The following is a 26708-nucleotide window of genomic DNA, read 5'->3' on the forward strand; positions in this document are numbered from 1 at the left end:
TGCATAAATTTAGCTGTGTCTTCCATTTTCTTTAAAACCTCTTCTGCCTTATTACCAAACAGAGTATCATGCTGCAAAGGGGCATCCAGCAATTTAGCTTCAACATGATCAGGCAGATTTTGCTCCTTGAGCCAGGCATGCCTTCTAATCACAGATCTAGTAACGGCGGCCCTACAAGAGGCCTCCAAGGAATCAAAACCACATTGCAAAGTATGCTTTCCAACCTGTTCTGCTGAATGCAATAATTCCTGTAACTCTTTATTTTCCACACAATCAGAAATCAACATAATTTTCTGTTTCAGTAAGCCCATAACATGCTGTTGATATTTAAGCATATGAAACTGGCAGTTTAAGGCCCTGATTGCCAAGGTTGCAGACGTATAAACCTTCTTTCCCCATCTATCCAGTGCCCTGGAATCTCTATCAGAGGGGGTATGATTTTTGGCTGTAGAGGCCTTTACACCCTTGGAACCCTGAAAAGTAGTCTCAGGATCAGCAGCAGGATTTTTGAATAGAAATTTGTGGGAGTCAGGAACCCTGTAATATCTGTCTGGCTTACTAGGAGCCGGAGGCAGGGAATCAGGAGCCATGCTTGATTCTGAAAACACATCAACAATGTCTAATACAGGAGGTATTTGCCAAAGGCCTATGCTGAGGAAGAAGGAAATCCCTAAGCCTCTTTTTTAATTCAGAGAAGTCCTGACTCTCCCAGTGAAAATGTTCCCTTAAAGTATGCAAAGTCTCTCCAAAAGAATAATCTTCAGGAGGAGATGCAGATGGGATGGATTCCTCTGCATCAGAATCCTCATAGGGTGGAACAGAAAATTCCTGATCAGAAGAGAAATCAGAAGAAATAGAAACCTGATCTGAAGATTCATAATCAGTGCCTTGCCTAGGCCTTTTAGCAAGGGGGGGGGGGCTTGGGAACCCCTGATCAAGGTAATTAAATCCTCAGCCATTTTGATCATCTGTTTTTTAGGCATAGGGGCCTGAGCACATGGTTCATGAGTCATATTTTTAGAAATAGAAGATGTTTCTGACCTTGGTTTTGTTGCTGGCGTCGGTTTAATATAAAAATGTTGAGGCCTGAAAACACCCTCAGAAGCCGGTGCCTGCTCAGCGGCTCCGGACCCATCCAAGGGAGAGACATCCACGGGTTCAATACCCTGAGAATCTCGCGGCATACCTGACTCCGAATGGGTCTCTGTAGAGGCCTGCGACTCAAAAGTAGCGGGTATCAGGGGCTGCAAAAGCGCCTCACTGAGTACCAGCAAACCGGCGACTGGCTTAGGAGAAGCTTCGTCATTGGTTTTGGACCTCGACGGTCTGTCTCTGTCTTTTTCTTTGCATTTTTTTATGAACTCCAGTAGTCGGATTGCTAACCGACGACATTTCAGGATAATTAAATCTTGTACCAAAATATTTAGAAGCAAAAATATACTGACGCTTAATAGTGCGTTGGTTAAATCTAGCACAAAACTGACAGCAAGGCACGTTGTGATCTGGGCCTAGGCAAGGAATGAAGTACAAATGAAAATCCTTATGAGGTATTTGCTTCCCACAAGTAACGCAATTACCAACGGGGTACTTAGCTTTAGTTTGAAGACTTCGGTTCTGAAACTCAAATACTAAAATTTCAGGTGTCGGCCGACTGGCATTTGCAACCTGCTTCTACTTCGGGCACCGCGCGGCAAGAAAGAATGAATAAAATGGTGTCGGCTGCATGTTTTGTACCCCTGACGACCTGACGTCATGGAAGAAGAGACAGCAACCGACGCAGGACCCAAGACTTTGTTATTCAGGCTGACTGAGGGCAATCTGCCAGCAGACTACCCAAATGTAATGACTGCAACAGTGAAACACGAAGATCATGTCAATCACTCAACTACTAAAAGGTTGTTCTGACAAAGCTGGAAAATCATGTTTTACTACATTTTAAATGTAAAACTAGCCAAAGAACTATGCTCAACTGGCTTTGTTGAGCAGTGATGTGCTGGCTACCTCTCTAACTTTAAGCTTCTGAGGTAAAAACAAAAGAAAAAAAAACGCAGTTACCTGTGAGGTCCGTGGGAGCCAGCAATGATCTTTGGACTGGATTATTGTCTTGAACTGGTGTTAGTCTGTGTAAGCAATAAGTCACTCTATAGTGAGGAAATTCTCAGTCAAAGTTACCACAGGTTAACTGAGTTTCTGGTTGAATAAAGCACGAGGCATGGAAGGTTCAATGAAGTGAAGTAATTTGTTTAGCTCAGCTTCATCAGAAAGCGCTCACCTGCCGAAGCTGACCTAAACAAATGACTTTAGTACACTGAACCTTTCATGCCTCTTGCTTTATTCAACCAGATGTTCCCCCCACTTAACTAGTAGGAGCAAGCAATACAGAATGGTTTGCACAAGATGGGTAAGCTAGCATCAGCTGCTGCCCCCCCCCCCCCCCCCAACAAACACAAAATGCTTTCAATGTCCATGTCACTAACCAATCTCTGGTCAACTACGGAACATTCAGGGCCTCACCTGTTTATGACAAAGGAGCAGAGGAAAGAAGAAAAATGTTTTTATGCTACAGTATTCTGACAGAGAACTAGCATGGTTTTACAAAAGAAATGAGATGCAGATCACATGAACATCTATTCTTTATGAAACTTCTTATATCTGCATTAACCAGTGCAACTTGAAGGCCATTATGCTAATGCTGGAGGAGAAACCTTCATTAAACTCACAAGAAGCCTCACCTATTTGTCCATTGATGATTGGTGGATGTATGATCAGAAGGATGAGCTTGCTAAGTAAGCGGTGGCAAAATTTCACCAAGGGCTCCATACTGGCATACTTCAGGTTTGCTATACTAGTCTTCAGCTCTGTCTCCACATTGTTTTCTGTGATTATCACATCTTTCATCCTAAATGGGAAGGAGTACTCTTCTAACACATTGACAAGGATGAAAAACTTGTCCAAGTATGGGTCCTAGTAAAGAGAAGAGAATAATTAGTTTTTTTTTTTTTTTGTTAACTAATAAATCCACAAGCACCAGAATTTCATTTATCAGGCAGCATGACCTAGGAGCATAACACAGTTAACTGACTTGCCATGCACCACAAAGTGTACAAGTTAGTGATAAAGGGATTTACACCCTGGCCTCAAGGTTTGTAGCTTAACAAAAGTTAATTACTGTAGTATATTGTTCTCCTAACAACTCCAACATTAACATAGCAACTCCAAATGCAGAGCTATAAACAAGAAAATACTTTAAAATATTTCATTTTAAGTGTGCATAACAGTGATGCAATTGATTTCTTAGGAGATTTCTGGTTTACAGAAAAGTGTAGTCCTCTAAGATTGCCAAGTTCTGGGGTGGGAGGACAGGGATACAATGGTATATTGTAACAACACTCCTCTGCAAGCAGATGCACTTGCCAGTTCTGCCCCCAGGACACCCTTAAGATCCACCCCATCTTCAGCTCATTTGGAGAATTTGGGAGAGCAGACAGGAGCAGGTACACCTGATAATAGACAGACCAGTTTGGTCTAGCACTTAGTACAGATGAGTATGGCAATGAGCTGTTAAAGAGCAGTTTCCTGTAGTACATGGTTTGATTCCCTTAGCCTTCATCATTTGATTTCTATGCGATTCTGCCAATTTACTTCAACCAGACAGTACTCCTGGGCTGCTCCTGAAGAGATACTGCTAATTAGTACTTCAATATATGCAATTTGAGCATGTCTCTCACAAATCTACTGTAGTTTACGAGGTTACCAGATGCATTTCACTACATGTGAGTTTCAAGGGAAGAGAAACCGTTTCTCATGCCATGTCAATCTATAATATTAGAGTGTTTTTATTTAGAAAATGTCAGTATTTTTTTTGAAAAATTTAAAAGAAAAGTTTTAAATGAAATTGAAATCTCCAAATCTCTGTGATAAATATAAAAGTAAAGAAAAATACATGCACGCTGACAGGTTTCAACAGTGCTTACAGAAACTTGGGAGAGACAGCCATGGACTGGGATAATGGCATGGCTGGTGGGGGAGTGATTCATTACCTTGCACAGGGCACCATTTGCCCACAATCTTGTTCTGCTGATTCCTGACATGAATGCTGCAACATAATGTCCATTAGTCATTCAAGTAGGTCAGTCCTGTACAGCGTGATGTCAGATGGGATAGCTATTCTTAATGACAAGGAAGACAGAGGTCAAAATGAGATGTAGGTGTCCTGCATCTACCCCCACAAAAAAAAAAAAGGAAGTATGCTGTGTGCAGTAATATTAAATTTTTTTTTTTTTACTTGCGGATTGTTGAACAAAAGCTGTTACAGCATTTATATTGTCTTTAATTGCTTTTATTTATTCTTCGCACTATAGAAAGAAATAGGCCTGGATTGTGTAATATTGTCTAAACATGTTGCATTTTATTAATATATTTTACATACCTTCTTTACAACCTCCAGCAACTGCAAAGAAGGTGACATTTATCAGGTCATACAGACTGCATTAATTGGGATGATGACCAGGACTGTTTGATCTACAGCATTCATTATGTAGTCACTGTTGCACATTAACATGATACAGTCTTTTCTAAAAGATTAGATTGTAAAGGATTTCAGCATTCAGTTAAAAGCTGTTACTGTGTCAGTTGGCACAGAGGACTAAGGCTCCAACTTGTTCATGGGCTGCTTCCTGTGACAATGGTGCACACTGCGAGTCTTTCCACCTTCATTTACCTCCTGTGCAACACTGAGCAAGTCACTTAACCGGACAGTGCTTTAGAGCAACTGGAAATCTTTAATAGTCTTCAGGACTGCATGCCTACTAACTATGCTTCTGCTGTTGTTGTTTGCCAGCCATTTCCTATTGCACAGCTGATCTAGTTTAGGAAATGTTATGGCAATATCACCAGCATACTATTTTTTAATGCAACATGGGAAATGTATTCAAGGGCAGAATACGTAGATGATGCACTGAAATGCAAAGTTATTTGCCAGGTGCAACATCTGCATTAGTAATAGTTCTTTTTAATGTGAAATTATTCAGATGACTTTCTCCTGCAGAGATTGTACATTCTGACCTAGCATGTGTTATTACGTGGTTAATATTTCTTCTGCTCTCATAAATATTTTTCTATTCAAACTACTAAACATGGTTGGCTCTTATGGCATGATGCTAGTAATCGGCATACAATTTCATGAAGCTCACCCCACCAACAAAATATATGCAATTTATTTCTTCAAAACAGTAAGAGACAGATAAAGTGGCTATAACAGCTGAAGGGGGTGGGGGTCTCTCTGGGGATGAAAGTATCTTATCATCAAGTCATTTTAAACAATCTTTAATCTAGCTTTGCAGGACTAGTGTGTATGAGTATGTGTCTGAATTAAGTTGTATTTTTTTACTGTGGGTTTATGTGAAACAAATTTGAAATATGTGACTTTGGTCAATACTACTGATACATATTATTTGGCAGACATCTGGGAAGGATGCAGTCAACAATGTAGCTATAATTGCTGGGTTTGGGGGATGTCTGCAGATTAAAAATAACAGATCCTGCTGAGATGATAAAGTTAAAAGTTATTAGTCTGTCTTTGCAGGACTAGTGTGCATTTGTGTAAAGCAAATTGGAATATTTTACTTTGGCCATTTTTATCACAATCAGACGTAAAGTGTACACAGTCGATAAAGTGTCTGCAACTGTTGAGTATGGATACTTGTGAATGACAACAGTTTGATTGAGAGGCCTTTTATGGCAGAAATATACTGAAGTGGGTACTTTTGCCATTATTGCTTCATACATTTTGTTTCAGTGCTTACTGGAAACAATGTTCAAGAACTACAAATATAAATCTCAGTCTTAAAAGTGTTGCTGTATTAAATAAGAAAAATAATTAAAAAAAAAAATCAAGAAGCTGAATCAAGGGGCAGATGCATTTATGCAGGGTCCTAAAAATGTGTGTGTGGGGGTGGGGGGCTATGGTTTGAAAACAGCCCAGGGTCCAATGTACACAATTGGCCACTACCAGATACATTTTCAATGAATGAGTTTCAAGGGAAGAGAAGTTCATTGCTTCTCATGCCAAGTCTGTTTTCAATACGAGACAGCTTTGTTTTGTTTAGCAAATAGCCATCAGTGTTTGTGCTATATCATTATTAATAAAAGTTTTACACTGAATCCATAGGTTCATAGATTAGTACTAGGCTAACTGCCCTTGCGAGCCATTTTAAGCCTAGCCAATTATCCCTTGTGAGATTCAAACCCTGCACCTTGTGTTTGTAAGGCAAACACCTTAACCATTAGGCCATCATCCCAACCCAAATCTCTGTGATCACTGTAAAAGAAAAGAAGAAAAAGTATGCACACTGACAGGTTTGAATTTAAACAGTTTTTATGATAATTGGGGAAAAACAGATGAGTAATAAGACAATGGAATGGCTGAGGGGATGACTGGGGCCCTAGCCCCTTAGCCTTCCTAAGGCCCTATTTGACCATGATCCAGCTCTGTGCAGAGGACCAATTTAAAGATCAAGTGATGCAATGATGACTCTCATGTATGTTCTATTTTACTACCAGTGCCATTCAGCAGTGGGTAATACGTGGGAAGAACTGCAGTGCAGTATCACAACTACTCAGGCAAGTAGAAACTATAAAGACCAAAAAATGCAAAACTCAGAAAGCCAAATCCTGGAACACTGAAGCGCCAAAGGTGGCAGCACTACAGCAGTGTTTGATGAAGCTGCAAACTAATGGTTGCATGCATGCATCACAATGTCAGCAGAGAACACAAAAGGTACTGGAAGCAGCAACACCCTGACAAACTGAACTGCACTGAACAAAAAGTTAGGCAACTGATAAAGAAAGCTAAGCAGGTAGCAATCCATTTCAATATGGTTTGCATATTCAATGCCAGGTCCTTCTTACCTGCAATAAATTAGATAAAAAGATGGTAATTTTACTAAGTTCATGCTTCTCCCCTCAGGTAAACCTGACCTAAAGATTCTTTTCAAGGGCATGAATAGGTCTCCAACTGCTCTAATGGCAGGGAGGGATAGGTGTGGTCATCCCAGTCTGAAGGATATTCATTGGCGATGCTCCCTTACGGGAGGTGTGGTCCAAAGAAGGGTAATGTCCTCAGATGTAATTGAAGAATGCAGGATACTGGGAAGGGAGTGGGTGCGGCATACAACGAAACCACCTCGCCCAGGATGGATGCAAAGACATCCAAGCCCCTGGGCACAATTAGAGTCCATGACCAACCCAAACAATACTGGAGTAAGTCCGGAACAGTAGGAGATAAGATGGTAGACCCAGTGTTGATGTGGGGCACTGGATAGCTGTGCCAGTTAAATGATGTCCCAAAGGGACCAAATGAATACATAAATAAATAAATAAAGGGGTATGAATAGGTCTCTTTTCCAGTGGACTCTGCCCTGGGGAAAACAGAGAGATGAACTGATTAGTTTGAGGACAAATCTAAGATCACTTTCAACAGACTATGTGAGTTAGTCCCAAGAAACAATTCAATCCTTATGTAAATCAAACAGTATTCCATGTAAATAAGGACTATATTTCTGAGATCTTACTGGGAGAGTTAACTGCCACCAAGAAATATTAACAAAATTTAAATGCACAGTCATTTTGAATATAGGATAGGCAAGCCTGTCAATCCTGAAATTCAAGTCCAGCTGGTATCTCAGGCAATGACCACTGCTAGTAACCCAGTCTGAAAAAGTGATGATTTATTAAGGAAAAAAAATATCCAAACCTACATGGTCCTATGTGAAAAAATAACTGCCCCCTTGTTAAATCATGAAGTAACTGCAGTTAATCACATTTTTGGGAAAGCTGAGTTCAATTTCACTAGCCACATCCAAGCCTGATTACTGCCAGACCTGTTGAATCAAGAGATCAGTTAAATAGAACCTGTCAGACAAAGTGAAGTAGGCCAAAAGATCTCAAAAAGGAAGACATCATGCCGCGATCTAAAGAAATTCCAGAACAGATGAGAAACAAGGTAAATGACATCTATCAGTCTGGAAAAGGTTACAAAGGCATTTATAAATCTTTGGGACTCTAGCGAACCACAGTGAGAGCCATTATCCACAAATGGAGAAAACATGGAACAGTGGTGAACCTTCCCAGGAGTGGCCGGCCTACAAAAATTACCCCAAGAGCGCAGTGACGACTCATCCAAGAGGTCACAGAAGAACCAAGAACAACATCTAGAGAACTGCAGGCCTCACCTGCCTCAGTTAAGGTCAGTGTTCATGACTCAACCATAAGAAAAAGACTTGGCAAAAATGGCATGCATGGCAGAGTTCCAAGGCGAAAACCACTGCTGACCAAAAAGAACATAAAGGCTCGTCTCACTTTTGCCAAAAAACATCTTGAAGATCCCCAAGACTCTTGGGAAAATACTCTGTGGACTGACTAAACAAAAGATTAACTTTTTGGGAGGTGTGTGTCCCATTACATCTGGAGTAAAAGTAACACAGCATTTCAGAAAAAGAACATCATGTCAACAGTCAAACATGGTGGTGGTAGTGTGATGGTCTGGGCCTGCTTTGCTGCTTCTGGAACTGGACGACTTGCTGTGATTGATGGAACCATGATTTCTGCTCTCTACCAAAAAATCCTGAAGGAGAATGTCCGGCTGTCAGTTCGTGACCTCAAGCTGAAGCGCACTTGGGCTCTGCAGCAGGACAATGATCCAAAACACACTAGCAAGTCCACCTCTGAATGGCTTAAAAAACAAAATGAAGGTTTTGGAGTGGCCTAGTGAAAGTCCGGACTTGAATCCAATTGAGATGTTGTGGCATGACCTTAAAAAGATGGTTCATGCTCAGAAACCCTCCAATATGGCTGAATTTAAACAATTCTGCAAAGAAGAGTGGGCCAAAATTCCTCAACAGTGACGTGAAAGACTCACTGCCAGTTATTGCAAATGCTTGACTGCAGTTGTTGCTGCTAAGGGTGGCACAACCAGTTATTAGGTTTAGGGGGCAATTACTTTTTCACATAGGGCCATGTAGGTTTGGATATTTTTTTTCCTTAATAAATAAAATCATCACTTAAAAACTACATTTTGTGTTTACTTGGGTTATCTTTGTCTAATATTTAAATTTGTTTGATGATCTGAAACATTTAAGTGTGACAAACATGCAAAAAATAAGAAATCAGGAAGGGGCAAATACTATTCCATTGCACATCACTCTTTGCTGTATTAAATATATAAAATGCCTTTCCTAAACTGTAGCACAGGCTGATAACAGCTCCTTGCTACAGATCACATACTGTCAAAAAATGTTTTCTTCAGGCTAGGCAAAGAGTTGTTATAATCTATAGAACTGGTCTTTGCTAAACTCTGCCAAACATTTTTATTAAACTAGAGCAAATAAATATACTAGCCCTTTGCTACAGTTCTTAACACTGACTGGCTGTCTTAAGCAGCCATGGGATCGCAGCTGCTTAAATCATTACCAAAACTGCGCTCCCTAACAGCTTGGACCTGGGCAGTCACCCCATTTGCTCTACCCTTGCTATAGTTTTGCTCAAGTTTTATTAAGCATGAAAAAGGTTCTTCAGAGTCAGATAAAGTTACGGACACAACCCCACACCAAAACCATCTGACAGACCTGTGTGGTGGACACAATGCTGCTGTTTACAAGGCCGTGAAGAATGACAGCTGCTGAAGACTGTATCCTGATCATAAAATAATTAAGAACCAAGTCAAAAGGGGGATTGAGAAAAGACAGATTCGATACCTCTCAACCTCTTAGAACAAGAAACCTGGAAAAAGCCTAAAATAATGGGGGGCAAAGAGTACAAAATCAAGAACAGATTTTAAAAGGTGCATTGATAAACCAATAATACTGCAATAATAGTGTGTTCTGTGTTAGCATGCATCTTCAGATATGAATTCTGAAACTGAGATGTCTCTCATTATTTAGTGACTGCAATCCCCTGTGGTCTGCAAGAAAAAACAAACTTTATGAGGAACAGAACAATGAGAGGAAAAAGGTGGACATTCTGCAAAAATCTGAACAAATGAAAGTCAAACCTGTAATCTCATTGATTGAGGCATGGGAGGTTATATTACCCAATTACCCAAAGAAGAACCTCTTCCCCTTGTAAATATCTGCCTGATGAAAGAAATGCCCTCTAGTAGCCGCTGGCCACAAATGGGTGGTCTGGCAAAAATCAGAGGCTCTAAAGGAACAATCCGGCCTGAATGTGAAGGTCTGCTTTTGCATCATTCAAACATGGGTTCCCTGACTTGTAAAGGGATACATTTGTGCAGTGAAAATGAAAGCTAAAATTATACCCATCCTGACCATCTAGATGGAATTAGGAAGTATTTATTCCTAATTTCCCTTACTACTGTATGCAGAGTTATTATCTTATCTATTTATTTTTCTTTCGTTTTTTTCCCTGTTAGGGGTCGCCACAGCAGAACTCCGGTCCGCTAATGATTGGCAGTAGATTTTCACGGTGCAGAGGTGCCAGCTCGACGCCCAACATTCAACTAAGGCACACCCATTCACGCATGTCTTTCAAATGCCACTCGACCGCGGGAAGGACATGCAGACTCCACACAGAATGCGCTCCAGCCGAGAATCGAACGGGAGAACCTCTTGCTGTGAGGCAACAACGGTACCGCTGCACCATTATGCTATAAAATTTATTTTAATTGTATTCTGCCTGACACTGTTGATATTATGAGACTTGAAAGATTCTGATTGTATTTTATCCATTGCAGTTTTTCTCCCCAGGTTTCCAATGAAAAGGGGCCACTGTGCCCAGCCAGACCTCCGCAGACCACAAAAATAAAATAAAATAAAAGAAAATAAATAAAATTTGGGGACCAGATTTCAAAAGAGTTGTTTTCAGTGCAAGTCTGCCCTGATTCCAAAACACTTGCTCTGAGTGTAAGTGCCTTACTTCAGTGTAAGGCTGATCTATAAACAGGCTTGCACTCTGGGCCAGATTCTAAAAGACCTGCCTTCAGTGTAAGTGGTTAGTTACACTGAGAGCAATTCTTTTGGAATCAGGCCCTTGGTCTTTCATCTGTAAGCAGCTTGAGACCAAAATATGGAAATGTGTACATAAACCTTTCTTGCCATTAAACAGGCAGAAGAGATCCACTTCTGACTATTGTACTGCTCTGCTGACCCAAAAAAATGAGGGGGAAAGAGAGACATGTGGCAAAAAAATGTCATTCTGTAGGGTACTTCACGTCTGGAACATCTTCAAACAGGCCTTCTTTATTCTCAGTTCCAGTAGAGGTCTGGAATTATCTCAGACTACAGACAATTTAAACATGTCTTAACATCTCCAGTAAAAACTTCCAGCCCAAACTCCTTCAGAATTATCAGCCAATTTATAACTCATGTCCAAACACTAAAATACTGAAAAAAATTAATCTTAAACAACTGGTGATGCATGCAAAATATAACAACATACTAGCAGAGAGAGCATAGCTTTAAGGAAGGATTTACCATGACTGCAATATATAAAAGCAACTAATATGACAATGTAATGTTAGAAATGACAAAAGTATACATGGGTTGCACATTTATCAGCATTACTTCAGTATTTAAGATTATCAACCACTCACTTCTAATGGCAAAGCTGCTATAATCAACTGTTTTTGTAACAACATAAACAGTAGGAACTTTCAAGTAACATCTGGAAATACAATTTCAAAGGCCACTAAAGTAAGGCAAGATTCTTCAGAATGTAACTGAATGTACTGTGTAGAACAGCTTGACATCAGCAAGGATTACTTTGATGCAAATAATGCAACTCTAAGCCGGTAAATGAAAGAAAAAGGTTTTGTTAGAAAAGAGAGCAAGTACATCTCACCCTGAATTCTATCTGCCTAGCAACAAAATAGAAATTACGAAAAAATGCCACATGGCAAGAATCAAATTCCATTTGTCCAGTAATAGAGAAAGCCCATAACAAAGACAATGTAAAACTATATTCTGTATTACTAAATTGTTTCACAGAGATTAATTCACAAGACCTGAATTTTTCATGTGCTTGACCTTTACATGCATCACCTCACATACACAGCCATATGAAGACATGTTGCACCTCTACTTGCTCACAAAGGATGCCTAAGCCACAACTTCTTGAGCAGTCTCCATGGGCAGGAATGATCGACAATGAAGGGCATCCAACTCAACCCCAAGAGAAAGAATCCTTTGGGTTAGAGCTAGGGAGGAGGACTTTCAGTTTACACTGATCCAGGCTGCAACCAATGTAAGAAAGGGTTAGTACTAATCAGTCCCTTGATAGGATAAGTTGTCCAAGTAAGTGAACATTAGAAAACCCTACTCCTGGGAAGCATCTTTTACCAAAACTAGAACCGTGGCTAACACTCTGAGAACACATGCACAGACCAAAGATTAACAACTTGTAATGAAACTGTGCTGACCCAGAGCAAACCACAGGAATCTCCTCTGAGATTTGGAGACGCTGATGTGTTACAATACATCCAGCTTGTCCAAAGGCACCATCCAGGCAAGCTGCAGAAGTACAGGAATGACTTTCTGGCAGGCTGCCATCCAGCACCTGACACATAAAATGTGCCTGTTGAAGTCACTTACAGCCAGGAGAGAATAGATTAATACAAAGCAGAATGGAATAAGGTCACTCTACTACCAAAGGAGAAGGTGGCACTGTGGTCTGTAGCAGATATAATCCACCACAGCTCCAGGATATTCATGTAGAGTGAATAGCCTCATTAAAACATCTCATAATAGAGATAAACTTAAGAGCTTCAAAATACAGCTGCATGAAACCACCCTAGAACTGTGTGGTACAGATCTCCAACAGTTGGGGAAAATTTCAAAGATCCAGCTTTTACTATGCAGTTCTGATGTAATAATAAGTACTGATGCAAACTCCCTCCCAAAATTTACCTCCTGTAAGAATCAACCGGGGATGTTGACACGGAAGACTGCCAGAAAAATCATGCCTTTCTCTAACATTAAGGGTCAATGCCTGTATCCCCTAACAAGTTTTTATGATGTTCTCAGAAGTCAAATCAAGGAAAATCTCATTACAGAAACAGGAGTCCAGGAAAGCCTGCTTCAAATCTTCATTAACAGAGGACAGCCTATACCAAGTCACCAGGCACAAGTAGATCCAAGATGCAGCTGCTACCCTAGTGACAGTTGGGAGATGGAGTCTGTTGAGAAAGACTAAAAGGACCATCTTTAAACGCTCCATAATTTCGGAATCATTAAGTTCTGACAGTCTCCCCTGCCCTGCAAGACTGGTCCATAGAGAAGGACAAGTAATGGGAGAGATGAGGAAGATAATTCAAGGCCATGAAGCAAAGAGGGTAAACATTCTCTTGCTCAATACCAATCAAACATCCGAATTCCTAACTTGGCAAAAAGGGGAAAAGGTACTGTGGTCTCCCGTGACTTAAAGCCGGATCAAAATAATCTTACAGGGGAGGTTGTGAGATAGCTACACACTGATTAACAGCTGAACTTCAGCTCTCCCAGTGTGAAAACAGAGATAAAGAAAAAGGAGTGCCATTGAAACTGTTTTTTGGGTAAACTTCAGTTGATGGCTATTAAGTACACTGCTTGGATGTCAGCAAAGAAGAAGAAATTTGGAAAACATGAAAGAAAATCAACAACAGGTGAAGAGAAAATACTCTCTTCTGCGGCTATTTAGCAAAAAACAGTTCAAGCTTCAGCTTGGTTCAAGAGATGGTTTCCATTAATTTAGAAGAAAAATAAATCAAATATACTCAGAGGTGATTAAAATAAATGAAACACTGAAAGAATATATTAATTCAAACAACAAAACGCTGGAATCAATAGAAAAAAGCTTTAGCTAGCTGTTCACGAACTGATAAAATGCTAAAATCTGGAGCTGAAATGAAGAAAAAGCTGGTGGACTAAGAGACTTTTCATGATAAGCTGCTTAAAAAATAGTGACGTTAAAAGACAATGTGTGCAGAGAAAAACTGAGATTTTTCTTCTGTACCAGTGAAACTGGAAAGAATAGACTTTTAGTTTTATGAAAACACAAATAAGCAACAGGACTGGTGTTACACAACAGGATTTGTTAACTGAAAGGGCACGTTGAGTGCATGCTACAATTCTGGCCACGAGAAAGCTGTCAAGACCTACAACAGTAAAGATACAATTATACCAGCAGAAAGAGATGATCCTGATAAAACTGTGGCAGAATGGCAAAGTATTAAAAACTGGAGAAAGCATAGGGTTTTGTAGAGAATGATTACTCACTGTGCACCAGGCAGAAGAGAAGTAAATTTATCCCAGCAATCAGGGAATGTCGAGAGGTAGGTGTGGTATCAAGCTGTCTTCACAGTATTTTTTCCTGGAAGATCAAAGTAATTTTTTTGATGCAGAACAGGCTAAGGAGGAAATAAAAAAAGTTTATACAACAAAAAGTCAGCCAAGCAAGCAGAACATGATTCTGCTTCTCATTCTTCTGACAATAAAGCTCAGCGATAGACTTTGGCAGTGAGACATTTTTCAAAATTCCACAGGAAAATGCATGAGACAGAAAAAAAAACAGGATTTGATGAGAACAATCCGTAGTACCTAGAACCAGAGTCTAGTATTGGAGGATGGAGACAAACAGGAAGAAGACCAGCAACACTGAAATTAGTGAATAAATGGGAGACTATAAAACATCAATCACATTTGTGAAATATGAAAACAACAAACTGAAAACAACAAACTCCAAACCGGCACTGGAACATAAAAAGCATCAAAATAACGAAACGACCAGTTAGCACTCGAAAAACAGACGTTTAATAAAAATTTACATTAAAAAACACACATAGTTAAGCGCTTCTGTCTTTAAGACATCATCAGAACCATGAACCATGACCTATAAAAATACATAGATTTCCACCCCCCCCCCAATAGGGCCAATCAGTTTGGCGAAATAAACACCAGTTAGATGAAAAATGCTAATAAAGTATGAACACAGAACCTATCATAAGTTCCTGCCAGTCAGAATACAGAATTGCTACTTTTATCCAATGGTAGATGTCTCACAGGATGAACAAACAAATGCAAACAAAACTCTGGAACTTGATGTCAACAACACAGAAAGTCAAATAGAGCATCAAAACTTTAAATAAATGTACTCTAAGCTTCAACTCACTTGGAATTGAAATGGTGTAATTTAGTCCTGAGAAGTTCACAGCATCCATACACAGTCGCCAAAGCATTACCAGTACCCTGAGAAATCTGCTACATCAGTATTCTCCAAAATACAAAACCTAAACATGGAGATGTGACAGCAAGAAGCATGTCTGGCCAACGGACTCCTGTTACTATTCTTCAAAATGCTGTGTACATGCAGATAAATTCTTTTATTAAAGTTATTGTTAGTTTTTCCAATATAGAATGCTTGGCATGTAAAACACATAGCCATGTACACAACCTTATCCATCCTACAGCTGTACCTGCCTTTAACCATTCACCTTGAAACCGTTTCAAACATTAGTGTTGAAATCAGTCTCAATATAAGGGTGTTGATTACAGCAGCCACACTTATGAGTCATTAAAGAGCCATTGTATGAACTCTAAGAGGTCTTTCAAGAATGTTTTTCAAATTTGGTATGATGTTACAAGTAAATGTTGGTACATCACCAAAAAGAGAATTTAAGTTCTCATCACAGTGAAGTAAAACCAGTTTTTAGAAATGATGTTATGAATATCTAAAGCATCCAGTGAAGTATGTAGAATCATGTTATTAGATGCTAAAAAAAGAACTGGAAGGAGGATCTGGTGCTGGAAAGGGAAACCTGACGTTCCTCATTATTAGGTAACAGTTCATCCACTAATAACAGAATCCAATGCACCCAATGGCCATTAAAAAACTTCACTTTATTGTAGAACCATCCACTAAGCCAAACTGTCTACTAATGGCTGCCGTGTTAATATTACTGATATCTTCAGAATGAACATCATTCCCTTTCCTAATGATAGGAACATATTTACTATTTCTTTCTTGTAAAATTAATTGATAAAGACAGTCCATTATTGTACTGGGATATCCTCTCTCCAAAAACATCATCTTAAGAGTGTTAAAGTTGTTAATACAGATGTTACAGATGTTACCATCCGAGGTCAGCAGAGGTAAACAAATTGACTATTCACAGCACCCTTTTTCTGATTTAAAGGGTGGTTCCTTTGAAAGTGCAGAAGGGTATTTTGGAAAAAATCGACATAACAGCTTTCTAGGGGTAAAAATCAGTTACTACACTGTGATATGCTTTGGTAGCTGTATATGGATGCTATGAAATTCCCAGGACTAAACAATGCCATTTCAATTACCAGCTAGTTGAAACTTATTATTAGACTCGGCTATTAGAGCATTTAACTCTACATAACATACTAGCTAAATGCCAACATGGCTTTAGGTCATTTTATAGCACCACTACTGCCCTCCTATCCTTCACAGATTCTATCAATAGAAACCGCAATAAAAACATCATCTCATCAGCTCTCTTCATCGATCTCTCAAAAGCTTTCGACATGGTAAACCACTCCCTTCTAATAAATATTCTTGAATCCCTTTCCCTTGACACTCAGGCTGTTAATTGGTTCAAGTCCTACCTCAGCAAAAGGCAACTGGTCTCTGGGAGAACAATCTATCATCTCACCTGCCAGTCACCCTTGGAGTCCCTCAGGGCTCCATTCTAGGACCTCTTATTTTCTCACTATTCATCAACGACCTCCATATAGCAATTCCTCAAGCTACCTGCATACAATACGCTGATGATTCTACACTCATATGTTCAGCTACCTCCCCACTAGAACTACTATCTCTGACTCAGGAGGTATTCAACACAGTAGAGACGTGATTACTGAAATGCTGCCTCCTTCTAAATGCCAAAAAAAATAAGCTCCTACTCTTTACACCTACCAGTAAGCCCTCCCCTATAGATTTCTCAGTCAGCTCCAAAAACGGCACCTGTGTATCTCCCAACTCTACCACCAAACTGTTAGGAATTACAATTGACAATAACCTTTCTTTTGACAGCCATATAAACAACACCATCAAAACTGTAAACAGAAAATTGGGCTCCTTATATAGAATCAAACCCTTCTTAAATCCAACAGCCAGAACCACAACTGCTCACTCTCATTTAATCTCAACTCTTCTGTATGCCTCACCCATATATACTAACCTAAAAAAATAATCTTATCAAACTAGCTAATTCCTATAATAACATTGCCAGATTTGCCATTACTAATGGCTGCCGTGTTAATTGTATGCTATATGTGTTTCTAAGTTGTTGACATCAAATTCCTGGGTTTTGTTTGCATTTGTTTGTTCATCCTGCAAGACATCTACCATTGCATGAAAGTAGCAATTCTGTATTCTGATTGGCAGGAACCTATGATAGGTTCTCTGTTCAAACTTTATTAGCATTTTTCATCTGATTGGTGTTTATTTCACCAAATTGATTGGTCCTATTACAGGGGTGTGTGTCAATCTATGTATTTTTATAGGTCACTTCCTCAGTTTTGTTTATAGTTCTAATGCTGTCTTATTGACAAAAGCACTTAACCATGTGTTTTTTAATGTAGGTTTTTATTCAACTTCTGTTTTTTGAATGCTAATTGGTCGTTTTGTTATTTTTACATTTGTGAAATATGGCTTTGCAAGAAAAAGTGTCTGAAAAAGACTGGTATTTTGCTGATATTGTTAAAGTTGTAGGTGGACTGGGAAGCACATAGCCCACATTGTTAGACTTGTGGGTGGACTGTGAAGCACGTATCCTACTTTATGTCATTAATGTTTAGGATGACACTAACAGGAGAAAAAAATAATTGTAAGCAAAACAATCTTTGTTCTTATTAATATTTACATAAAATATTTCAAGATATAAACTGCATGTTATATGTGGTAACACTGTTTTGCATAGTGTGTATTCAGGGGTATTTTACATGTGAGGTTTCAGTGACTGTTGTACATGTTAAACATATTAAAGTAGCAAGTACTTTTTTAGTTGTAAGAAGTACAACAGTAGAAGAAAGGCTGGACAAAAGGAATTTTAATGTTAATATGCTGTGATCTTGGGATGCTGGTGTGGGGTGTAAAAGTGCATAGATTATATTATATGAGAATTGAGATATTTTATCTTATTTTTGCAAGGGTGAATCTCTACATTAATGCCTTTGGCTTAAGCTATAAACAAGTGTTTTGTAAGGATGTATGCTTTACAAATAAGACAAAATGATGAAAGCCATGAAAAATGCAAAGTGTCTTCCAAATGCAAAGATATTAGCTTGTTTTTTCCCATTAGCAAATGTTCAGTAGGTCTCAAAGTGTGCAGCTGAAGGCAGCTGTACATTCTGCTTTGAGTGAAATTTACAAAGATTCATTGCTGAGTACTTTTCCATTGAGATGGGCTGTCTGCAGGTGGAAGTAATTAATCTTGAGAGTTCTAAGCAATCTTTGCCACGGGAAATGTGAAATTTAAAGGTGCAATGGCAAGCAGTTCAGTGACAAAGTCTGAAATTATGGGAAGTGAATAAAATATAGCAGCCTTAAGACTTTAATGCATTTAAAAGAACAGTGTACACTTTTTCTTACAGTTAAAATGTTTTCTGAAAGCATACACACTGTTTTTTTGCATTCGGGAGAGGACGAGGGAAGACAAATGAAAAACTAGCAATCAGTATAGTGAGAACATAGGCTTGATGCATGTGCTTAGCATAGGTAACCTTAATTTTAGGTTAGGTAAGGTCTCTGGGTATAGATATTGCTCTGGAGCAATTGTTTCTAACTGGAAGGTTAAACTTCATTTTTCTGATGATGTGGATAGTTTTATGTGCTTGTTCTGAGTAAATATGGGATGGGGTATTTTGAAAATGTATTTTGTTTTGGTTTGAGGGTTTTAATTAAAACAAAACGTCTTGAAAATGTGACATAGGTTCAAATGGTGATAAAAAAAAAAAACAACTGTATAAAATATCAACCTGCCAAACATCAAACATTAGTATTTGCTTGTAGCACAAAAACTGGAAATGCACGTTCAAAAAACTGGCATATATAATAGGTGGGAACAATAGCTTTTTATCATAATGGCTATACCATCTATGTTATCTTGAAATGTAAACTGCCTTACAAGAGTAGACAAAAAGGAAAGAGTATTTAATTGTATTAATAAATGCACAGTGGGAATAGCAATGCTGCAGGAAACACATTTGGAAAGAAATGAGCATGTGAATTCGACACAAAGAAAGGATTTCAGGATGGATATTCAGAAAAAAATAGCAGGGAGAAAGGAAAAGAGGAGTAATTATACTAATTGCTAGAGGGGCTCCAATACTGATAAGGGGGGCAATAATAGACTTGTAGTAGCAAGGTGCTTTTGGGAAGGGAAGGGAAGAGGATTATGCTGGCATGTATTAATATTCAACCAAAAACTGCTATTATGGAACTTAAGACAACTTTGGGATAAATATTCAGCTTGGATTATTACTGACAGGTGGGGATGGAACTTAATTTGCAATAGTGAGGATATATTGAGAGACAGAAGGGAAAATAATAAAAGAGGGGTAGATTTCTGAAGAAAATTATGAAAATATTTAGTATAGAAGATGTGAAAACAGGTAGTAGGAACATTGACATAATTTGCATATTATTCCCCAAGGTAAAATAATTGGGCTAAACTTAATATAAATTATATTTCGCAGGAACATTTGCATTCAATTGAAAGCTTCAACACACATCCAATAACTATTACAGACCATGCGGCAATAAAAAAATAAGATAAAAATGTAGGGCAGTGAAGTAAAAATGAGATGGTAGCACTCTCCCACCTACCTGTTAAAAAAACAGAGAAATTTAAGGAATGGTTATTGGAAATTATTTGACAGTTATTAGGGAAAATAGAAATATCTTCAGAAGTTATAGCTAGTGAGTGGGGAAAATGAAAATGGAGTTTAAAAACAGGTTAGAAATACATACATTTAATAAGTAATAGAAATTACTTAGAGGGACTGAAAGGTTATAGCATTGCAGAATAAGGGGAATCTCATAGAACAAGAGAAGGTGCAAATGCAGAGCGCTAAAGAGAAAATAAGGGAGTATCTCGATAATATGCTCGAGTTTAGAAAGACTCTTGTTAAGCAACTATTTTTTTGATAACTTCAGAACACAAAAACTTTTTAGCACACCACCTTAGGCAGCAGAAAACAGAGTTTTTGCCAAACCTAGGTAGCCTATAACAAGAAACATAACCAGAAATCCTGTAGAGGTTTTAGAGATTTTCAAAATTTTGTATGGAAATTTGTATAAAGCAAGAAATGTGTAAATCACGAAAAACCACAAGTGGAAATATTTAGACTCAATTATGCCAAAGTCAGAAGCAGATGACGCTCAACAACTAACAATTAAGATAGGAGGGGTGAGATAAAAACAAAGGTATATAATCAATCATCAGGAAAATCTCCAGGAAGAGATGCTATTCCTATGGAAGTTTGGAAGTTAGAAGGGAAAGTGAAAAAGGTCTGGAATTTTTTGTTTAACCGTATTTTAAAAGAGGAGAAGCACCAAGCACCAACACCTTGGAACAAAGCTGTGGTGGCTGCAATACTCCAGGATGTTAAAGACCCATTAGACTCCGCTTAATATAGACCCATGTCCATTTTAAACCATGATTATAAAGTATTATGTCTACACCAGCTAAAAGAATTGCAAAGGCATTGCCAAAATTGATAGACATGGATCGATGAGTTTTTGTGGGGGGAACATTTGACAACATTAATACATCAATAATGATCCAGAGGAAAGCATAGTATAAGAAAGTGCTGTTGTTGTTGATGGGTCTTGATACAGAGAAAGCATTCAACAGAGTAAATTGGGATTTTATGTGTAGAGCAATGGAAGCATTTGCATTCCATGATACAGTAATAAGCTTAATTAGGAAGATATACGAAGGATTGGTGGCAAGAATTAAAGTGGGAGGGTTCCAGTCTGATAAGTTGTGTTTGAATATGGGACCAAACAGAGGTGCCCTCATTCCCCTTTGTTATCAGCTTTATATTTACAGTCATTAACAAAGAAAATAACAGACCCAGAAATGCAAGAATATAATCAGTACAGTAATCAAGAAAAGTTGGCTTTATTTGCAGATGATATTATTTTGTACCTGGTAAATCTAGAAAAGGATGTCTCAGTATTGTGGAACATTTTGTGACAGTTTCAAGTCTTTTCAGGATATAAAATTAATGAAGATAAAGCAAAGGCTATAGCCATAAATTATGTACCCATAAATTAATTGGTTTAGGAATACCAACATTTTTGCGGACATGATAAGATGAAGTACTTGGGAGTATGGATTAAAAAGACTTCTGCTATGGCAGCTAAGGGTATGTGTGGAGAGATGAAACACAAAGTAATACAAAACTCGAGAAACGTGAAGCTCTTGCTTATAGATATGAATACTAAGATACAAGCACTGAAAATGTTTTTTGTCCTTTTAATTTCTTATATGGGTCAGGCATATTTTTATCAACCAGAGGAGAAGTTGTGGACAATAATTAGTAAAGAGTTGATGGAATTTATATGGGAAGGGAGGAGGGCAAGAGTTAATTGGGATAAGCTGATCCTTCCAATAGAACAAGGTGGTTAAGGATTACCTGATTTGAAGGGATATTTTAAAGTTAAACAGTTAAGGCTCATACGCATAACACAAGCAGTAGGTTAGAATTCAAAATAGAAAAGGATGATGATAAAGCAAAGAGCAAGTTCCAGAAATAAAGAGAGTAGGATTTTGAATGCAGATCCTTAAGGAGAATAATTACCATATGGAATATTACATTCATAAACTAGCAGAAAGTATTCTAAGAACTAAGCCAACACGCAAATGGAGAAAGGAGATTTTGCCAATAGGTATGGCTGCAAATAAGCAAGAGGGTGCTGGCATTTACTGTAGAAAACTGGCTAAGAAACTAAGGTATTTGGAACAAATAACTAGAGTGGGAAAGGTAACAGAGTGCGATGAGGCCAAGCAGATGTTTCGACTGCAGGCTAGAGACTGCCTTCCACACCAGGGATTGGTATCAGAGTATAAGCAAAGAGAAAGGGATGGGGGACTCAAATGAAACACTTGCTCTGGTAGGGTTTTTAGTCAACTCTAGAGCAGAATCTGTTCTTTTAAAGGGGTAATTATTTGTTACGTTGTCTTTCGGCTTTTCCCGGTTAGGGGTCACCACAGCAGAACTCCAGTCCACTAATACATAAAATATTGTATGGTAACTTTAAGAATCAATTAGAGGATGCTGAAAAGATTGGGAAGAGAGACTGGAAAAGCAATTTACAACAGAAAATGGGAGGACATATGTATCCTTCCCATGTATGCAACAAAGTCCAGAAGGTTTACGATCTTTACTTGGAAGTGTTACACTGATATTTTTATACAACAAGCAGACTTCATAGCATTTTTTTCCTCAGGTAGAAAGCAAACAGTGGAGATGTGATGGGCAAAAAGAGGCAAGTGGCACCATGTGATTTGGGAGTATAATAAGTTGGCAGATTAAAACAATTCCCTACAGAGTACTCTGTTAAAAATATTGGGTCAGCAAATGGCTGTAACTAAGGACGTGATTTTTTGAGCTGGGACACAGAATTTTAATTGCCTAGACATATTAAGGCCTTAAGTTTAATTATGTTGGCTGCCAAAAAACAATTGCTATACAATGGAAATCAAAGTTTAAACCAACTCTATTTGAAGTATTGAATATTGCAACAGAGGTGAGAGAACTGGAAGTGGAATTCTTAGAAAAGGAAAGGAAAAAATACACAGAAATAAATGGAAGTTATGGGAACATTACATGAAGAATAATGTACAGGAGAAGGAAGAGGAGTGAAGCTTAAGGGAAGGCAGGAATTCACCAATTTATGTAATGTTGCACAGATGATAAAAGAAACTATATGTGATGTGTAATGTATGTAAATTAAATAAGTGCCAACACAGTTTGTTTTCTTGTCTGTTAATGTACGTTTGCCTATGTCTTAAGTGACAATTTAATAAAGGTGTTTTTTTTTTTTTAAATTAAGCTTACAATCTTCCACCTGGATTTTTGGTAAGGATGTCACTCCATTCTTCAATACAGAACATCAGCCTTCTCAGAAGCAAGAGTTAGAAACAAGAAAACCCAAATAATCTGGGTGCCTCTAGGCCAACAGGATAGCATCTTTAAGAAAAGGTTTGATAGGCAGGATAAAGATTCATCATGCTTCCTCTCTGAATTCTACTTAATCCTCTTTTAGGGAGAAGGCAGATGAGCTACTGGCTAGTCCAAAGAGAACTACAGCAACCTAACAGGGCCTCCAAAACAGGTAATCTGTAATCTGGAGGGTACCTATATGGAGGGAGTATCTGTTTACCCCATTCTGACTCAAAAACAAGTATGTCAGTCCTCTAGGATATCCCCTCCCAGAAAGATTTAGAGGTGCCTACTTTGACCTAGCTCCATCACACAGCAGCTACACCCACCTTAAACCTCTGGAGCAGAATGAGTGTCAGAAGAGTTCTAAAGGTCAGGAGAGGTTCCCCTAGTGTTGGAAGAGACAAACCAAGAGTTATCTTCTCACAACAGACCTGAGAATAGCCCTTTCCACTCGTGAGATTAGATTCTATAGGTGTCAACAATATTTGAAAAAAACATTTACAAGGATAACATCACCCCTCTCCCCCAGAGTACGAAAGCAGTCGGGAGTCCCATCTACTATCACTGGCAAGGCAGGGGTTTAGGAAGTGAGGCAAATAAGAAAGCCATTGGCGCATCTCTAGAACAAGTGTTTTCTTGAAGTGACCTGAAGGGACATTCAAGTTAAGCAAAGCAAATGACAACATGCTCCGAACACCAACCTCAACCCAAAGTTAATTGCCAGGGAACAGTTCTCTGCCTCATTCGAACACCAACCTCAACCCAAAGTTAATTGCCAGGGAAAAGTTCTCTGCCTCATTACTGCTCATCACGTAACAGCTGATAAGATATTTGATCCCTCAAGCAGTTACAAAACGTTTGTGGGTCACAAAGAAATGGAGACCACCTGGCCAACAAACTTAGGCAGACGGGTTTTGGCTAACACTTAGCCTCATGCTTCCTTACCCTACTCTGCAGTCAGAATCATACCCAGAATAATCAAAGAAATGACCCTCCTGCTGATATCTTTAGTAGGCATCTTCCAGCACTGCTCTCTTGAGAGTGGTTAGACAAGCCTAAAGCTTTGCACACCTTCTAGAAATGGTAGATAAACAGAATTTCTGATCCTTAAGACTCTCTTTCACAGCACACTTTTATCATAAGCAACAGAAAGAAATACAGCTCCTGACTGATCTGATAACTGTAGCAACACATTAATGGTTTAAGTTCTTCTACATTGAACATAGAAACTTTCCTACAATGAACTAAATGATTGAAATAAGAGTTGTAGAGTGGATGAAAAGAACTGAAAAGCACATGTCTGGCTTTGGCTTTTAACAGCACAGCATGAGTTGTCAAGAGGTGTGCATACCTCAAGTGTGAGAGTTATGTGCAAGAATTTGTCGCAAAAGTGGGTTCTCAAAAGAGGAAATCCCCCAAATGGAACTCCTTAATGAAGACTTTTAGTAGCTATAATAATACATGGAAGTTGGAAGGGCTTCAAGAGTGTTGCTCCATGACCACTGTTAGAAAAGTACAGTTGTGTACCTACCATAAATGTAGATGTTCAAGTGTATTCACTGTTGCAGTTATTACACTTGGGTTATCCTGCTGGCAGGTGACTTGCAGTCGGCCTGAGTTCCAAAGTCTTGGTCTGGCGTCGGTTGCTGTTGCCTCTTCCCTGATGTCAGTGCGCCAGGGATATAAAAGTTGCAACCGACGCCATTTTCTTCAGTTTTTCTTGCCCCAGATGTCAGGTGCCCCCAGATAGGAAGGCTGAAAAGATAAAATTATGCCAAACAAGTATGCATATATTACTATAAACATTTCCTTCATCTACAAGCAAATACACCACATAGGTTGTATAGAGTTGAGAAGTACAGAATAGTCCCAGCAAAGAGGGGGATGGTGGGTGGGTAACCTGGACTGCAACAGTGAATACACTCAAACATCTACATTTATGGTAGGTACACAACTGTACTATGTTCATCGTGTTTCACTGTTGCAGTCATTACACTTGGGTAGAATCCCAAAGCTGAGGTTGGGTGGCTGGGTCTAGATTGGATTTGGTGAGGCTAACAAGCCCTGCAGAACTGCAGTGGCAAAGCCTGCTCTGGATTTGGAGTAGAGAGGTAGGTGGTAGTGCTTGGTAAAAGTGTGCACTGAGCTCCAGGTTGCAGCTTCTAAATGTCTTTGGTTGGTACCTCTCTGAGAAAAGCTGCTGAAGTGGCTGTTGCTCTGGTAGAATGAGGCCTAATGCCCTTAGGCACAAATTTGCCATGTTGTGCATAACAGAAGCGGATGCAGTCTCCTATCCATTTGGAGATGGTCTGCTTTGTGATGGGCTTTCCTTGTGATCCTGCAGCATATGCTACAAACAGTTGCTCAGTTTTTCTGAAAGGTTTTGTTTTGTCCAAGTAAAATCGTAGCTGCCTGTGTATATCCAAAGCGTGCAGAAGTCTTTCCCCTTTATTCTGGGGATTTGGGTAGAAAGTAGGCAAATGAATGGTTTGATTTAAAGCCACATTGGAAACCACTTTTGGCATGAATGTTGGGTTTGTCCTGAGAGAAACCCTGTCCTGATGAAAGATGAGGAAAGGTTCCACAGCCATCAATGCCTGTAACTCTGAGACTCTTCTTGCTGAAGTTATTGCTAGGAGCAGAGCAGTTTTCCATGACAAGTATTTTAGATCAGCTGTGCTGGCTGGTTCAAATGGAGGCAGTGTTAGTTTTTCTAAAACAAAATTGACGTCCCAAGTAGGTACTGGTGCTCTCCTAGGGGGTCTTATATTCTTTGCCCCTCTGAGGTACTGCCGTAGTAAAGGATGTGAAAAAATAGGAGGATCCGTATTGTAATCAGCTGAAATGGCACAGGCATGGATTTTAATAGATGAAAAAGATAGGCCTTTGTCCAACATCTCAGTCAGGTATTGCAAAATCTGAGGTATATTAGGGACCAGTGGGTCGAGCCCTTGTGCCTGGTTCCAAGCACAGAATCTCTTCCATTTTTCTGCATAAGATTTCCTAGTGCTGGGCCTCCTGGCTTCCAAAATTACATCCATAACATCTCTTTAGAGAGAGGTGCAGTCCGAGTGGCTACATTAACTGCCATGCTGCCAGGTTTAAGGTTCTGAGTTGACTGTGCAGAATCGGATTGTTTTGCTGTGTCAGAAGATGAGGGATTTGAGGTAGAGGCCAAGGTGGTCCTTGGGACAAAGTCTTTAGGATTGGGTACCAGTGCTGGCGTGGCCAGTCAGGTGCAATCAGGATCATTTTTGGCCTCTCTTGTCCGACTTTTAGAAGCACCTTGGTGAGAAGAGGCATTGGAGAGAAGGCATAGACTATCAGGTTTTTCCAGCTGAATGATAGAGCATCCACTTTCCATGCTTGAGAGTGATAAGTCCTTGTGCAAAATTTTTGTAATTGGCAATTGTGAGGCGAGGCAAAGAGATCTATGTCTGGGCGTCCCCAATCCCTTGTTATCATGTTGAACACTTGTGGATTTAGCTTCCATTTGTGAGGATCCATGAGGTTTCTGCT

The 26708-nt window shown here is 39.1% G+C and overlaps 1 protein-coding gene across 8 annotated transcripts in view; it reads right to left on the reverse strand.

The window, feature by feature from the left end:
• Positions 1–26708, reverse strand: part of DOCK6 (dedicator of cytokinesis 6) — a 2991519-nt gene that overhangs the window by 1236864 nt on the left and 1727947 nt on the right. For all 8 annotated transcript variants that reach the window (XM_044084603.1, XM_044084600.1, XM_044084599.1 and 5 more), the window contains exon 20: positions 2733–2964. In XM_044084603.1, coding sequence (XP_043940538.1) covers positions 2733–2964 — 232 coding nt within the window. The remainder of the gene's footprint in view (positions 1–2732; positions 2965–26708) is intronic.

This window comes from Protopterus annectens, chromosome 9.part0, assembly GCF_019279795.1.
Source record: "Protopterus annectens isolate FY-2018-M chromosome 9.part0, PAN1.0, whole genome shotgun sequence".
NCBI classification, from domain to species: Eukaryota; Metazoa; Chordata; order Ceratodontiformes; family Protopteridae; genus Protopterus; species Protopterus annectens.